Source organism: Bombus impatiens, unplaced genomic scaffold (assembly GCF_000188095.3).
Source record: "Bombus impatiens unplaced genomic scaffold, BIMP_2.2 scf_0765, whole genome shotgun sequence".
In the NCBI taxonomy this organism is placed as follows: domain Eukaryota; kingdom Metazoa; phylum Arthropoda; class Insecta; order Hymenoptera; family Apidae; genus Bombus; species Bombus impatiens.
This window is the reverse complement of record NT_177184.1, coordinates 1-16,786: the sequence shown is the minus strand read 5'-3', so window position 1 is coordinate 16,786 and position 16,786 is coordinate 1. Positions and strand designations below refer to the sequence as shown.

At 37.2% G+C, this 16,786-nt stretch overlaps 1 protein-coding gene across 1 annotated transcript in view; it reads right to left on the bottom strand.

Moving 5' to 3' along the window:
• LOC100746231 (protein gooseberry-like) overlaps nucleotides 1–4,196 on the bottom strand; it is a 24,004-nt gene extending 19,808 nt beyond the window's left edge. The window contains exon 1 of the mRNA XM_024370456.2: nucleotides 4,142–4,196. Within this exon, the coding sequence (XP_024226224.2) occupies nucleotides 4,142–4,196 (55 nt within the window). The remainder of the gene's footprint in view (nucleotides 1–4,141) is intronic.
• Between the last annotated feature and the right edge of the window lie 12,590 nt (nucleotides 4,197–16,786).

Sequence of the window (16,786 nt, the reverse complement as noted above, 5' to 3'; positions counted from 1 at the left end):
GATGAAAAGCCAAGGGGAAACGATTTGAGAGCCCAGAAGAAGAGGAGGAAGAGGTGGCCGTGTACCTGAGTGGGAGTATCCGCATGTACCAAGAGGATGCATGTACTTAACGTTCGGTGTGAGTTCCGAGTTGCGAAGGCTTCAATCAACGTGCCGTCGCCCGCGGCCTATCCGATATCAGACATTAGGTACCCACGGCTCTGGCTACGTACTTTAACTCTTTCACGTTCCGACGCCCACGAGCGTGGCCTGCCTCACAGCCGAACTTCTTTCCAGACGTAGCATACGCGTTCACCGAGAAAAGGCGCCGAACGCACGATGTTTAACCCCGAACGCGATGGGTCTGCGTGTATTTCGTGCTTATTCTGGCGAGGCCGATGTATTTTTTCTTATGACCTGTACGAAAGTGGAAACGATCGCACGGTTATTCCAACACTCGCGGAAACTTATTCTGGATACAGGTACCGTTGCAGGGTTCTTCATAAACTGAAAAGTTACAATTAGACAGGCAGATTTTTTAAACATCGTAGGAAACAATATGCAATTTAGTTTTTAAATGTTTGCACGTGTACGGAAAAGTTGAAATCTAACGATTGTCGGGTTCGCTTAAAGTTAAATTGAGAATTTTTCTGTTCTTTGTTTGCAAGTGTTCGTAATACTAAATATTCCTCTGATTATTGGACGAATTTTCTGCAACTAGTAAATTAATTAACTTAAGCACACGAGGGTATTGGAACGAATTTAATAGAATGGAGCTTAATTGATATTTCTACGTCGGTACAGGGGCTTGACTTTGTTTGTTCGATGAAGAAGCTTTTCTATTAACTTTTCCTGTTAAATTTCAGGTTTAATTACCGTTTAATCGTCGTGTTTAATCCGCTCGCTAATTATTTCCCTATTTGCCCGATATCCCATAGACCATACAAATCCCATCGCATGACAACGTCTACCGAAAATGCTACGAATTTTCTGGAGAAGCAAATAACTTGTGCGATTTTTGTAGCAACGATTTAAATGATAAAGTATATTTTTTACATAGACGTGGATTTAAAGATACAATACGATCAGTCTGTGCAAGATCTGGAGAAAGTCTGGTTGAGTTATGTGTTGAAGAATGTGTCAGAGCACGTCGTATAAGGTTTGGTATGTAAGATAAAGATTTATCGTGTTGTATATTTCATTCTGAGGTTACGCTAGATGGAACGAAAAGTATGTTGTAAAAAAATATAAAGTAACTTGTTCCGGGTATTTTTAATTAAATATTCGGTTTCTCATCGCTCGATAAAATGTAATACGTTGCTTTTACCGTGTCGTCGATCTCGGAATTGAAAATAATAGTTGGACCGCGTTATGCTAATTGATATATACTTTACATATTACGTGCAGTCTGAAAATTTTTGCATTTTCTCTCATAAATGTATAACGATCCACAGTTTCCAAACCGAACAATCAAATATACCCGTATTCCTTTGTCTTCTATTTATCATTTAGGGACATTGTATTAATTGTTTAAAAAATCGAGACAGCGAAAGTATATTCTATGAAATACGATTACAGCGCACCCGACGATTAATTCTAGGCAACTTGCTCCATAAAAGACATTTTATTACAATTCGTTGTAAAATATGTAACAGTAGACTTCGTTGTAACGATGAGATTAAAATTCTACGTTTCTTTGAAGAAAGCGTTCAACATTGTAAGAAACGATGGTCAAACGTAAAAAAATTGGCCGTAATCACCTGAGAATGACCCAAATTCAGCCGCCCATGCTCATTAAAATAAAAATAAAATAGATACAAGAATTTTCTGTTTCTCATAATGATAATTGAGCAACCCTGTATAATGGAGACCGCGAATTAAAGTCGTAAACGCGCGTGCGCTTGTTTCACGCGCGTTTATTCGAAACCTTTCATCGTTTCTGATGGGAATCGGTAATGGTCGAAACTTCGTTGGCCCGAATTAATTCACGCTTTCGCGGGGCCGAATTAAACGGTTTGCGTAACTCGAAGATGAAATGCGTCCGAAGAAGGTCACTCGAGGCGTGGAAGGGAAAAAAAAAGGCAAAAGCGTTTAACGGGCGGGGAATAATTCACTCGAAGCGCATCGTAAAACCATTAACATCGGCTGTAAAAGTTCCATCTGCCCTTTGAGAAGCAGCCTCGAAGAGGAGACCGACGTCGATATATGTCGGTATGCGAAACGTCAACTTTAGCCTCGTTTCGATGCATATCGTTTCTGCAATCTTCATTTGCATCGGATTGCTGTGACAATCGCTCTCCAGACGATATTTCGACTATGATTCCATTTATTATTAAGTTTGTTCAAACGTTAGAATTCGCGAATTAATTAATTCATATGCGAGTTATTATCAATCGAAGATGAGGAAGTAACGACAATTTGAGAAGAGAATCGAAATAAGCGTTTACTATGGAAGTTTAAGCTTTGAGAATAATAATTTCAGCAAGGTGATACTTGAAAATGTTGCTGCAGACGATATAGAAAAATGTTAGGTGAACATGAATGTAATTGAAAAGATTGGAAACATCTACGTATTATCATCATACATTACGTCATCGAACACTATAACTTTATAAACTTTAATATGAAATAAAATTGCAAACTCAACGATATTAACGACAGAATAGTTTCGCGAAATTGTTCAACTGGTATAAGAATAATTTCAAATTAAATCGAGCAAGTTATAGAGTCTAAAATTTATAAAATATTAAGCCAGATATTACACGAAATCATAATTCATACATTATGTGATAAAGTGTTTTTGATATCCGTCCCTACCGTTATTGTGTTATCACATAAATTAAGTTTTTACGCATCGGACCATCCGAGATACATACGTGCTGAAAATGATGAATGGTGTCGAATATAACGGTAAGCGACGGCTCTCTTTCGTCGAATTTTGATACTTCCGATTTTTTAAATACACTCATTCGTATATTTTTTTACGTTACACTCGACAACTTATGTTTTGAAAAAAGTTCGACGTTTCGTCGCTGACAAATTTCACGACGCAATGTACCATCTTTTTGTATTATACATGCCAACCTTTGTACCGATTCTTTTTCCAATAGGTGTAAGATTAATAATAGACAACTTATGATAAAAAAAAAGATAGCTAATCAATACGAAATACCTGTAATAAATATTCTCAACGTGAATAATTACAAATACCTATGTAAAACAGTAAACAAAATAATTTGTACTCAATCTTCGTAAATAATATTTATGAAACTTTTTATCAATTTACAAATAGACATTAGAATTTGACATTTTATATCGAACTCTTCTAAAGTAAACTTTAACCATGAAAAAGCAAGTGTCTTAAGATTAAAGATGCATATACAACATAGGAAATTGGATATATTAATCCTTCCTATATGTTCAATACGCAAAGTTGTAACGTAGAATTGAATAATAAATATCGTAATTTAATTTTAATAAATATATCGTAAATACGAGGAGTTTATGTAATTCTAACGAGGAGAATTCCTTCTGTTTTCCTTGACGCCGGACAATCTTCGGTGGCTCGTGTTTAGCGACGGTATCCAATAGAAAACGGCGTCCCATAATGTACATAATACGAATGCTTCTACCAATTTTCTTCAAATAAATTAATAAATTTATACAAGAAAGGATACTAATATCTCCTTAAAATAACACTTAATAAATAATCATTGATATTACAGATAATAAATAACGCCGCGTTGGGATTCTTTTGAGAAGACCAAGAAATAACGCATAGGCCAATTACATAGAGACGATGGAGACGCGAGAACGATCAATTAATTAATTAATCAATACGAAGAATGAAATACTCGGAACAAAATCTCAGTTATCCACGATTTGAAAACACATTTCTCTCCAGATTATCCAACACAAAACCTCTAAACCGTTCTTTAACACTAGAACCACCAGAGCAGTTAAAACGACGAACTCATAGTGTTGCATAAAACTGTAATATATTCGCAGTATGTCTGTTTGAACAATTATTGCTAAAGTGATTTAATCTCCCGCGTTATTTATCTTTGCACGTTCTACTTGCTCCAATTTCTTCGATACAAAATTCTCTATCGCCTAATATTAACATACACGCGAGATCATCTCGTCAAACAAACACACGTACCTTGAAAAGGATATCCAGTGAAATAGGGTGCCATGTTCAGAGTGCTGACTGCCATCTAGCTAATCGTGGTCGTCTTCAGCCGTCCTTGGATCACCAAGCCACCACAAAACGCCAGACGTTATCAATAAACGTAACCGAAATACCGTTTCTCCTTTCGATTCTTTCTCAACTGTCCCTTGCAATCACTTCACACGCAACTTGAACGGAACTTACAATAAAGATACGGCAGGAAAAAAGACGAGCTAGAGAAAAAGGAATTGGAGTAACCTGGTCGCGAAACGATCTGTCTTGTCGAGGATGACCGAAACGGATCTGTTTTGCCGGTTGCGAGTAAAACGATCGTGAGACCTGTTTGCTTCGGGGTCTCGGCTCGAACTGTTCGGCTGCCGATTCGTACGGAGGCTGGCGGCAAAGGAGGCTGAGAATAAAAGAAAGGAAAAGAAAGGCCGAGGTAACACCGAGGGCAAAGAAGGCTCCGCCTTCGTTCAGGGCCCCTGTCGAGGTGGGAACGTCTGGGTCCAAGAGCACCTTGATGGCTCTAGTCGAGCGGTGCATTGGTCACCTCGAAGGTGACCTCCTGAAGGTGGAGGTGGTCTCTTCCATGACTCCGCCCGACTTTCTCCTTTCCTTCGCGAGCGCAGGCCTCTACGGCTTGCTCTCCACGCGTACCTTCACGCTCCTTCGATGTCCGACCGGTGGAGGTAGGATCGGTAGCTAAATGTAATGACGTTTAATCGAACGCGATCGTTTCTCGATAATGTGCTAAAACACAGGGTTACACGAATCAGCTAAGCTTCTACATCTTGAAACTCCACCTTCGAATGATCAAATTTGGGGTACATTGCGAGACAGCTTTAGACTCTAATGTGATAAGCGGTGAGGAAAGAACGAGGGATTATTGGGAGTTTAGGATCAGCGAGAAAAGATATGAGGAATGAGAATATGATTTGAATAATACTATGGTAGGTGCAAGAGCTAGTGAAATAAGGAACAAAATATATCTACCTGTAGATAACGAGGAACAATTTTCATAGGACGTATGGATACTCCAACTTTATTTCTTATTTTCATTTTCATTTTATTTCTTATTTTCTCTTCTTCTTCCATTTGGTGGATTTGATCTTCGTTGGGAAGTTTTGTTCGTTTTCGTAGCGACAGCGACCCTGTTTATCAAAATCAGTACGTTGATCGCGAAACTTGGTAACCCTGATAGAAGCTGCGTCGCGTGATTCGATCAATGGGATCGTGTAAAGTTCAGAGGAATCTATTTCGCACACGTCATAGTCGTTGCTGTGCCTGTGATTCGATTCGCGTCGTTAATTAAAATGAATTGTATTTGACGAGTGATCGTGCGTTTAATTGAATCGCGAAACCCTAGGGATCGATGATGCATCTTCGTGTCGCGTCGAACAAGCGCGACTCATTTTCCATGCTTTAAGGGAATATTTCCATTTAGAAGGGGCGACAAATTATTTTCTTTCCTTGAATATATAGATTGGGGTTAGATTTGTTTTCCTTTCGGTAAATAGAACAACACGAATCGTGGCAATCATTCGTGCTGCGTTTACCGTAAACATGTAAACAGCCTAAATCGGTGCATAAACCTGTTTTTACGTGCCAAACTTTTAGTAAATCAAATGTTACACGGAATAACCTACAGAAATATTTAAATAGGTAACATTAGGTACTAAAGCATTTATATTTATTTTTGTAAGATTTTGTTGCCAAAATGAGACCGGTTAAAAGGGTTTTGAACTACAGAATTGCTTTCTTCTAAGAAACAGAAAATGTTTCCAATCCCATCACGTTCTTCTTTTGTGATCTTCAAACGTAATAGCTTCAATTAATTACATTCGTAGCAGATGTAAAAAAGTAACCAAAGATATAAATTCTTTCAGTCTCTTCAAACATATTTTATATGATACAAAGGCTAGTACAAATTTCAAGAGATCACGTGACATATTTTAATACGTCAATGATCAATCTTCTTCATCCTTTCTTCGGGCGTTAGGTATGTCGAGCTGATTCCCCGCTGCGACAAAGGAATCTTCTCTGATTCGCGTGTAATCACCTTTGAGATTAGCCGAAAAACAAGCTGGAATCGTCTGGACGAGCGTTATAATCCAACACAATAGGGCTTACAGCCGCGTTAAGACACGAACCCTGTGCATTGCCATTACAGCTTTATTTTCTTCGCGTCCTCGTTAATATTTATTGTCAATAGTGACCTGTTAATCACGACCGTAATCCGAGATGCGTAAACATGGACAAACAAGAAAAATACACGAAAGAATCCTGATAACAAGGAAAAACTGCGAAACCGCTGTAGCAAATTACAAAAGTATTTATGATTTTTTAAATAAATATAACATTTTACAGAACTGATCATGGATCTGGATAATTCAGCTCCGATAGTAATTTATAATAATAAAATAAAATCAAGTATATCAGAAGCAAGTTTGCAAAAGAATTAAATCGTAGATACTACGATGCAACGCAATTAATTAAAACAGCACATAAAAATCAACTAACAGTAAGAATACGTAAAACAAACTAAACAGCAACCAAAAAAAGCACATCATTTGTAACCAAGTATGTACATACATACACTTTTAACTTACTATTACCAATCATTTAAATAACCAAGCTCTATATACCAGTAGTTTATAATTACAAAATAAAATACTCCAAACGCTAGAAATAAATCTTTTTTAGAAAAAAAAAGTTCAATTTTTCGTCAACGCATCGCAATTAATTGAATCACGCGGTAAAAATCAGCTGCCGATAAAAACAGGCTAACGAAACAGGCTAAGCAGTAACCAAAACAAAATCGCTTTAACACGTCATCTTCGATCCACGTACACCTATTATCACGTTATCCGCATACTATACGTTATACATACACAGTAACAGTATAGCGGAATCACTATTAATTGCATGGTACAGCGTCGGTATACCGGCTGGACGGTTAAACCGTGATCCGCGAGCGTTTTGAATTCATCTTCCGGAGGATTTAATCCTTCGCAGCTATCGCCTGTTTACAGGGAGCGCAGGATCCACCGCAGGGATAGCACGTGTCGTGATTGTAGTTTATGGGGAGCTGATTGCAGGAGCGTGGGACGGTTGCAAGATTGTGGATGGGCTGAGTCGCCAGGCCTCGTCGCCATTCACCAGTGCACTTACGTATCCAGGCATCGTGTCAGTGTTTCGTTTCGTAATCATTAAGATATGCATTATCCCTCTAATGACGAGCAGCCGTGTGCAACAGCGTGTCCGATCGTGGACTCCGCGCTTCGTTCTTCGCTTCTTCGAGAGGGTACATAAATTTCACGTAAAATGCCTGTACACGAGCCTCCTTCAGTCTCGGCTCTGATTAAAGTGAAACCGTGGCTGCATCTGTCCTATAAATTAATTGGTTCGGCATCATCCCTCGCTTTTGCCCTTTTCAATGTATTCCTGTGTTTCCCGTTTAATGGATTTGCCGAGGAGAACTGCCGAATGTTCGCATTGCTCCCTTAAATCATATTACGCGTCAATTCCTTTCGAGTTACTAGGTTACGCATGATGATGCAAATACATTTGCAGGCCATAAGCATCGCGACACTTATTCGTTATATTTGTCGGAAAAGTCTAATAAATTTTACGTTATAAGGCGCTGTGAGAATAAAGCAACTGGTTTGTAGTAAAATAATTAGGAAACGATAGCAGCGCAGAGTGTTCAACGTTTACTAAATATCAGGTCGTCCGAAAAGTTTCTTTTGTTTCGTAAGGAAATAATGGATGCACATTTTCCGTTTTATATTATTTTGTCGAATCACGTATGATCCATTTTGTTCTATCAAAATAAAGATCACAACGTTCGACAGATTAGGTTTCGTGTTCGTATAAAGATGCATCGTTGTAAAAGACGGGTCTGTAAAAGAAAGACATTTTTCGGACAACCTAATACAATCAGCTTTCCTAATACGTAGATACTAATGGCCACAGGTGTAAATATATATTTTCAATTATTCAATTTTAAATCAAACTCTATACATACAAAATGATTTGGAACTTTCGGAAAGCTACGAATAATACTATTATAGGGGATTCTCGGAACAATCGATATCGAGACAAAAAGACAATTTAGTCGAATGGAAAGCGGTGAGAACGAAACTCTCAGGAGCTAGTTCCATCATCAGCGAACACAGATCATTCAATTTCGAACGCTTGGTCCCAAGAGTGATTCTCAAAGACAGTCTTGAATCTGCGCGTAGATCTAACCTGGCCAGAGGTTTCCAGGTGTCTATAGGCAAAATGATCAATCGGTCTATCGGGAATGATTCACCGGAAGTTCTCAAGAAAATGTCTGGCATCTATATCTTGGAAATTCGTGTAAAACGGGACGACTACAAAGAAACATTTCCAGTGGAATGCGGTTGTAGACGCGTACATATATTTATATAAAAATTCAATATCTTGTTATTTCGTCTAAACTTTAATTTTATACCGAGTAAGCGGAATAACTGACGAATATGGAGTAAGCTTCCGATGTAAGCTCTATTCTATCGTATTTTCCTGAAGCTAGAGAAATTCTCTTTCGATAGAAAACGTAATTAAGTCGTAAACGATTGCAGTAGAAACGTCAGTTGTAAACTTCTATTTCTTCTTCTTTTAATTTATATTTATTTTCCACTCGTAATGCACAAATTCAGCACTTCAAATCCTACGTAGATTCTTTTCCAAAAATATTTGACTAAAACGTTTCAATGCGTACGAAATACGGTTCACCGAAGAGAGTCCCCGAGAAAGTCCTGCTCCTCGTAAAATTAATCGTCATCGAGATCACGCCCACCAGGTCCTCGCGAGCAAATTGTTCCCAACTATAGTCGCGTCAGTAGGAGGGTAAACTGTCTCCACTGTGTGACACCGAGAGACTTGTCAAAATACGTCAATGCATAAGTAATAGTGCCGGTTCTGTCGCTTTTTGAGCCTCGGTCCCAAGAAACGGGAGACGAGTGAGCCGCGCCCCAGCGCGAGAAAAGGGGTGAATGGATGACAATTAGGTGAATCGTCGTCCTCCGGGAATATTTCCACGAGCAGCAGGCCTCGTCTACCATGTGTCCCTTCAAATTCCATGAGATTCCAAATATTTCAGTGAAAAACTGAAACTCTCTGGGGATAGCGACAAACCATCGGTAAATCCCATACAATCGAAGCAACGTTACGAGTCAAATTTTACAAACTACAAATTACAAGTTAATCGGTATTAATAAATTCTAACAAAGAACCATCTGCAAGTGGATATGAAGAATTATGCAAATCATTTTATTGGAATTGCGCTGTCAGAAATCGAACGACGTATTGACACTAATATAGATGTATTTTACCGTTATTACACAGCAATGACTCGTAATGCACCGATGAATAGCTACTTTGGATTCATCATAATATCTGTATACTATTCGTAGTAATTCCATCGAATGGTTTGAAGGATTACGCAGTCTTAACTAGAATAAGAAATTGATGCAACGTGCAATAAGTGAAAAAATATTTTCATTCATCCATAAAGACTATTGCCTCTATCTATGATAGGGTGACCTAAGAAAGGCCAGTAAAAACTCGTGTGTCTCAAGATCTAACACGTATATTCAATAGATGCAGTGAACGAACCACACGTAACATGATCAAAAAAGCGCTGGCAAACGGTTCTGACAGAGCCAATGATTCAACAAAACTATCAGCCGCGACCGGCTACATCGTTGAAGCGGCTCGTTTCGTCATCCTCTTCCCTCTCGAGCAACCTGGCCAGCTAATATCTCAATCGTTAAAGTGGTTTTCGTCGGTGGCTGGGTATCCACCTATGCACCTATATAGCAATAACCTATACTAAAGTATATTACACGAGCGTGGCTCGATAATACGTGGCCATTTTCATTTACCAGTCAGGTAAGCCGCGTATAGGCAGAGGGAACGCGCATTGGCAGCTTCGGAGAGAACTGGTACATCTGTACCACGCGAACAGAGAGAAAAGGAAAAGGATAGAAAGAGAGGCCGGAGTCGTCAGAAAAGCACCGGCCATTACGAGTGTTACAGCGGCGGTTCGCGCGGCGCGTCAAAGAGCGCTCATTAAATGCTGGCAATTAACTGCGGGCCAAGCTCTTGAAGGTTCTCCTCGAGAACGAAGCCAGAGCTTCGTTCTTTTCCTCTTTCTCTCTCGTCGCGTCCGCTTGTGGGTTCTCTCTTATGCACGCGCTTTCCACGTCGAGCCTCGCAGCTGTAAAAGCGACCCACAACTATACGTATACGCAAATCGACCCACACGGTTTAATGCAACCCCCTTGCCAACAAGAACTATCGACATGCGACCCATCTATCACGTAGTTATTTAACGCTGTGCAATTTGACACGATAGAAGAGAGAATTTTTGACGAATCGTAAAACTTCCGTATTTCGAAAGAATTTTCGTATTCCGGGATAAGTTGACGATGGAGTTGTTGGAAATATTAAATATTAAGATATCAGCGTACGGTTCATCTATCATACACGCCAGTGGTGGAAATCTAGCACAGTGTAGCTTATCTTAGGTTCCCGGTGGACTTGCGGTTTAACTTGGTGATCTATCGCGTATGGATGTTAAAATTTAGTCGAGTAGATCTATTTCGTCGGGTTTTTTCATTAGGTTTCCACCGGTTCGATAATAACCATGTTGATAGGAGATATGTATGTATAGGAGAAATTGTGATTAGTTAAATTTATCGTATAGCTAATGTGTGATAGTTGTAGTTTTGCAATTGCTGCTAATAATTACTTTAGTAAACGGAAATTCGTTTGCAAAACTGTGTGAAAGATGGTGCACATATTTCCAACTATGTTCGCGTTTAATTTTGTTGCAAGTTTCGAGCTTAGCCGACGGAAAATGAAAATGGAATTTGTTAATCTTTATATAAGCATTTCCTGGATCAAAATGAAAGTGGGAAGAGAGCCGAAGGTCTAATTTGAGGGACGCGTTTATAAAAGTTCACAAATTAATCTTTTTAATTAGTTTTTTTACGAAATAAAAATTTGATCGAAACGTGGACATACTATGACCATCTAGCGGCAGGGAATGAAGTAATTTCCTCATGACGAAATTAAAAGATCAAACTTTCCTTACAAGCGTAATTTTTGAATTATTTACGGATTAAATAGAAACTTTAACTTTGTAATTGATTAGTTATATACATGTAATTAATGCAGGGTCCTATGGATATAATGGAGCCATCTGGCAGTGAATCAGTAAACACTAACCAGTAGTAAAAGTATCAGTAGTTCATCATAGATGGCGCGACCAGATTATTTTAGTTGATTATATTTATTTATGTACATATATATATATATAGATAAGCATAATACGAAAAGTATTTATTTTATTATAAAGTACCATTGAATTTTGTAACTATATTTCTCGAAAACGCTGATCAATATACATACATATTTATAAAAAAATTACACCATTAATGTTGAAATATTTTCATGTGGCACTGTATGTATAATAATGTATAATATATACGTACATATGTATATACGTAGTTGCTTGACGTTCTATCTGCGAAATACGATATGTTCGGAGATAGATACACTTCCAACATTTGTTGATTCAAACGCGGTCGATTTGCCGCCAGTCGAAACATCCCCTCCCCAGTACGAAAGTTATTGGGCGAAACTGCGAGTCGCGTGGCAGTCGATTATGGAAGCTTGTTGCGTCAAGATGTACGAATTGACATTTCTGATACGTATTCTGTCAATTGCGTATTACACATTTGTACTGCTATCCTGCTGCCTTTATATACTACTACGAGGCATCAGGTTTGTTTTATTACATACGTTTATTATTATAACAAAATCAAGTATTCTTTTGGGTTCTTTTTTATTTTCCCTTGATCGTATTTTGACTGCTACTTATCGATAGTTTATACTTTTTGCGTCTGAATAAGATTTTATATCGTTATTTTTAATGTATTTGATTCTACTTTTGTGTATTTATATTAAATTATTTGTCTTCGATAAATTCGAAATATGGACGAAATATGCAACGAAATATAGAACGACATATCGACGAAAATATGGCGATTATCGATTAATTTGATGGCTTCCGATGATTTGGTAATGTTACCTTCATTTTAATGAAAGCAATCACGTTTGTATTGTCTCTTCATTGAATCATTGAAAATATTTAGTGTACAATTATTTTTTTCATGATACATATATGATATATATAATTAACAATTTCATACTTTTTTGAGAATATGAAGATTTTTAAGATGCAAGACAGGAAAGTTTTAGGATGCAATTAGAAAAGATTATACAAATCGCATTGCTAGATCCAATAATTTCTTTATCGAATAATTTCTTTGTTATAAATGAATTATAAGAATTATTTCATTGTTTTAACCTATATATTCCAAAATATTTTAAAAAATATTTTAAATATTTTAAAAATTTATAAATAATTAAACACAGAAGATTTTCATATTTACAGTAAATATGTTGAATTTTGCTGCATTTCCCGCACAATCTTTTACCGTGACAATATCGGACTTTCTCAATCTTATTAAAATCAGATTTTCATTATTTTACACTTTTCAAGTAATCGACACCGTCTATAAAAACAAATTATAATATTCTACGCTTTGTTACAGGTTTCTTCTAGCCTTCACTCGCTCCATCGAAATCGACGATCCCGAATTGATGATTCCGGCTTGATCACGACTTCCTTCAGCATACAACAATATCGATGATAACGTTCTTCGCATTTAATGGTGAGTCGCATGCATTTTTCTTCCTCTGGTCACTCAATCATGTCGTAGGATGAAAGATCCGAATCAGCACGGGTGATTGGTTGTATAAGTAGAATTTTTGACGAGCATAGTAACCCCGGGTATTTATTATACCCGTGAGTAGTAACATTTTCTGGTCTATATTTTATTTATTAATTCAGGATAGGTTTTCTTGCACAACGCATTTTAATGTATTATTTTATAATTATTATATTACTAGATATAATTAATATATATATATATATATACATATCATTGAAAATTACACAATATATTCAATACAATTATTTATAAAATTAAATTATATTCAGTATTACTATATGTTTATAAAGTCCAAATATCCATATGAATATTGAAATAAACGACAAAATGACTTCGTTTAAGTATTTTGTAGTGAAGAAGTCTGATACCCTCAGACTTCGTTAATATGGAAATTCAATTATGATTAAAGTTATTATAATGCTGATGAAGATTATAAGTAATATTTACTTTAATCCTTTACTTAACGATGGTATGGAACAGTTTTATTATTTAAGTATACACAGTATAATTTCGATAAAAATATGAAATAGAGAAGTATATGTTAAAGTATAACTTTGTCTGCCCGTTATGACGGATATTACCAATTTCACGTGCAGGAAAACACTTCGCGACAGGCTGATTTCAGAATCAAAACGGGTTTTAAACGTTTCTTTGCGTTTTTAAAAATGTGTTTTGATAAAGATATCGCTTGAGGATATTTCGAGTAATAGAGTTCATTTAGAGTCCATTGTTATTTATTCATATAAATATTATTTGCATTGAATCTTAATTTATGTTTAATAAATATGTACATTTTTCATTAATTTCCTTCATTCTAGCATAATAGTTTAATTTTTCATTAAAATAATAAAGTAAAATACAGCATAGAATTATTAAAATTTGAAGTGAAATTAGATTGCAAAATCAAAGAATATTAGCCTGTTAGATACAAAATATAATAAATAGGCTAATCATATTTTTAGCATAGGATTTTCAGGTTTAACCCCTTCCATGTTCATTGTCAGGATCTCACTCACGTGCCCAGGTGCGTCTTGGGTGGGAGGAAGGCAATGGACATGATGAGTAGTCTATAAGCTTAACAATTTTTTTAGCGACTGATGTTGCGTTAGCGTATCGTGCACGACGTATTTTCTACTGAGTGTGTATGTGGTTAGGCTGTGGAATTGGAATTCAATTACCATTGGAAATAACAATGTTAGTAAATGAGTATAGTGGATGTTAATATTAATATTACTAATCTCAGTATTAAACTACAATGATAATTACATCGATTAAAATACGACGACCTATTCCACTCAAATTATTTCTTTAGATGGTGATAGATATACATGATTATATATACAATTATGTGTATTTAATCAAAATTTAAATTTAAATATACTTGAATAATTAAAGTTGGAATATACAGAATATTTTTACGCAATGATCGCTAGCCATCGTCGATCGATTTCAGGAAAATGTACATTAAAGTGTGAAAATTGTATGCCAAACTCCGGTATCGGAGGCGTTCCGGGACGTCTTTCTAGTGTAGGCTCTTGCGTCCAGGTTATGTGTGAGAACCGTGGAGTGAGTGTGTTGGTGTTGTCTGTTTTGCTATTTTTTAAATATAGGGCTAGGTAGGATAGGTAGAATGTTAATTATAAGTAGGTAGGGCCAGGCAGGTTGGCACGGTCTCTGGTCGGGTAGGCGCGATTTCACTTGTCCAGCCTGTTTCAGGAAATTTGATTTGAAAAATCGACGGCAAAGCTGGCATCACGAATGGAGCATACCATTTGTCTTGAGCCTTGCCTACCGATTTTTCGAATATCGCAGTCGTGGTCGCGAGTACGGAGTAGGTTCCGAAACGAACGTTTATTGCTCCAGTACGCACATACGAATGGACAGCGGTGCACGGGGAATAGCATCCGCGGTTTATCTTTTTATTTCATCTAAGTTATTTTTTATTTTGCGATTAGAAAGACTCGAGCTAGATTTAAGTTTATGCTACAAATTATATATTGCATACAACAAATAGCAGCATAGATAACAGCTGAGATATAAAAAATTGTTCTTATCAGTATTATGTCACCTTGTCATTTTTTAATATATTACTTTTCTCACTTTTGCTAACTTTTGTTCAATTATCTCGAGTTAATTGATATTGTTACATTGTTCGTATTATGAAATGTATAAAAAGTTTAGTTTGAGAACATGTATTCCTCTAAGTTCTATGCAAATTAATTTATACGATGCATATATTTGTAAATGACCATGAGCTTTGTTAAACACATTTCTAAAATTACATATACAAACAAATAAAACTACGTTACTACAAAAATTGCATATCGTGATAAGATTGTAGATCTTTATTGTTATACTAATAAAAATGAGAAATAAAATATTCCGAGTATGGAGACACCGTGCTATGGATTGTCAGTGCATTTTCTCCTGTCATATTTCACGACTATTCATTTCATCGGTGCTAACTTCTTCATTCGGTGAATTCAAATTTTCACCAACTAGAAGCGCTTTAATCTCGTGATATGTTTTTCCTTTTGTTTCCGGTACCCATATAAACACCATCACAAATGCCAAGAAGCATGATACAGCATGATATCCAGAACATCGTGTAATTCGCAAACGCTCCTATATTATGGGTAATAGGCTGATTCAGTTCCGACGTGATAATACCAATTATACCATCGAAAATCAGAACGATGACACCAGCAATGCCTTTTAGTTTCGTAGGAAATAAGTCGCATAGGAAAACATTAGGTAATACACCTAAACCAATGTGAAACATTACTTGATACAAAAGTAAATGGATAAGGGGAATCAAAGCGATGGTGGAATCGTCAGACTCTTGTGTATGTGTGTAAAGATAAGCTGATAAAACAACCAATATATAAGACGTCCCCACAATAGATAGAATCAAAAGTTTTCTTCTTCCAATCCAATCCACTATTAACGCGGTTAAATAGGCGGATAAAACGCGGAGAAGCTCGATCCAAATCAACGCGTTGTATCGATCGATAGAGATCGCTTTTCTGCTAATTAAATCTCGCAGGTGCTGCGTGGCAATGAAGTTACCGCTAAGATGTTGTATCAATATCAAGCCAAGCATGATAAACAGAGCTCTCCTGTTGCGTCGTTCTAGTATTGCTCGCAGCTTGTCTAAAAAGGTATATTTAGTTAAATCCATGTATGGCTCAGATGTGTCCGTTGATGCTCGTGAATCCACTCTGGATCGTGAGCTTAAATCGCTTCTCGTTTCTGGGAGTATTTGGCTGGTGGATGGTCCGTGTACTTCGCTTGTGGATGCTTGGTGTATTTCGCTTGTGGATGGTCGGTGTAAGTCGCTTGGGGATTGTGAGTGTAATCCGGGCGCGACGCGCGAGTATTCTACGCGTAATTCGCCCGTGGTTAGTGTGCGTACTTCGCATTTGAATTTTGAATCTACTGAGGATATGGATTGTGAGTGTGAGTCGCTACTGGATGGTAAGTTTAAATCGGACGTGGCTTCTGTGCCTACTACTTCCCGTGTGGGGTCTGAGTGTGTTTCACATATAGATCGTGAGGGTGAATTGCTTTTGTACGATGGGGGTAAATCGCTTCCTGATGGTGGTGGTAAACAACTACTGTACGATGGGGGTAAATCGCTACTCGATGCTGCGGGCAAAATGCTACTGTACGGTGGGGGTAAGTCGCTACATGATGCTGAGGGCAAAGCGCTACTGTACGTTACGGGTAAATCACTTCTGGATTGTGAGTGTAAATCGCTTGTGAATTGTTGGTGTAATCCGTATCTGGCTTCTGCGCGTAGAGC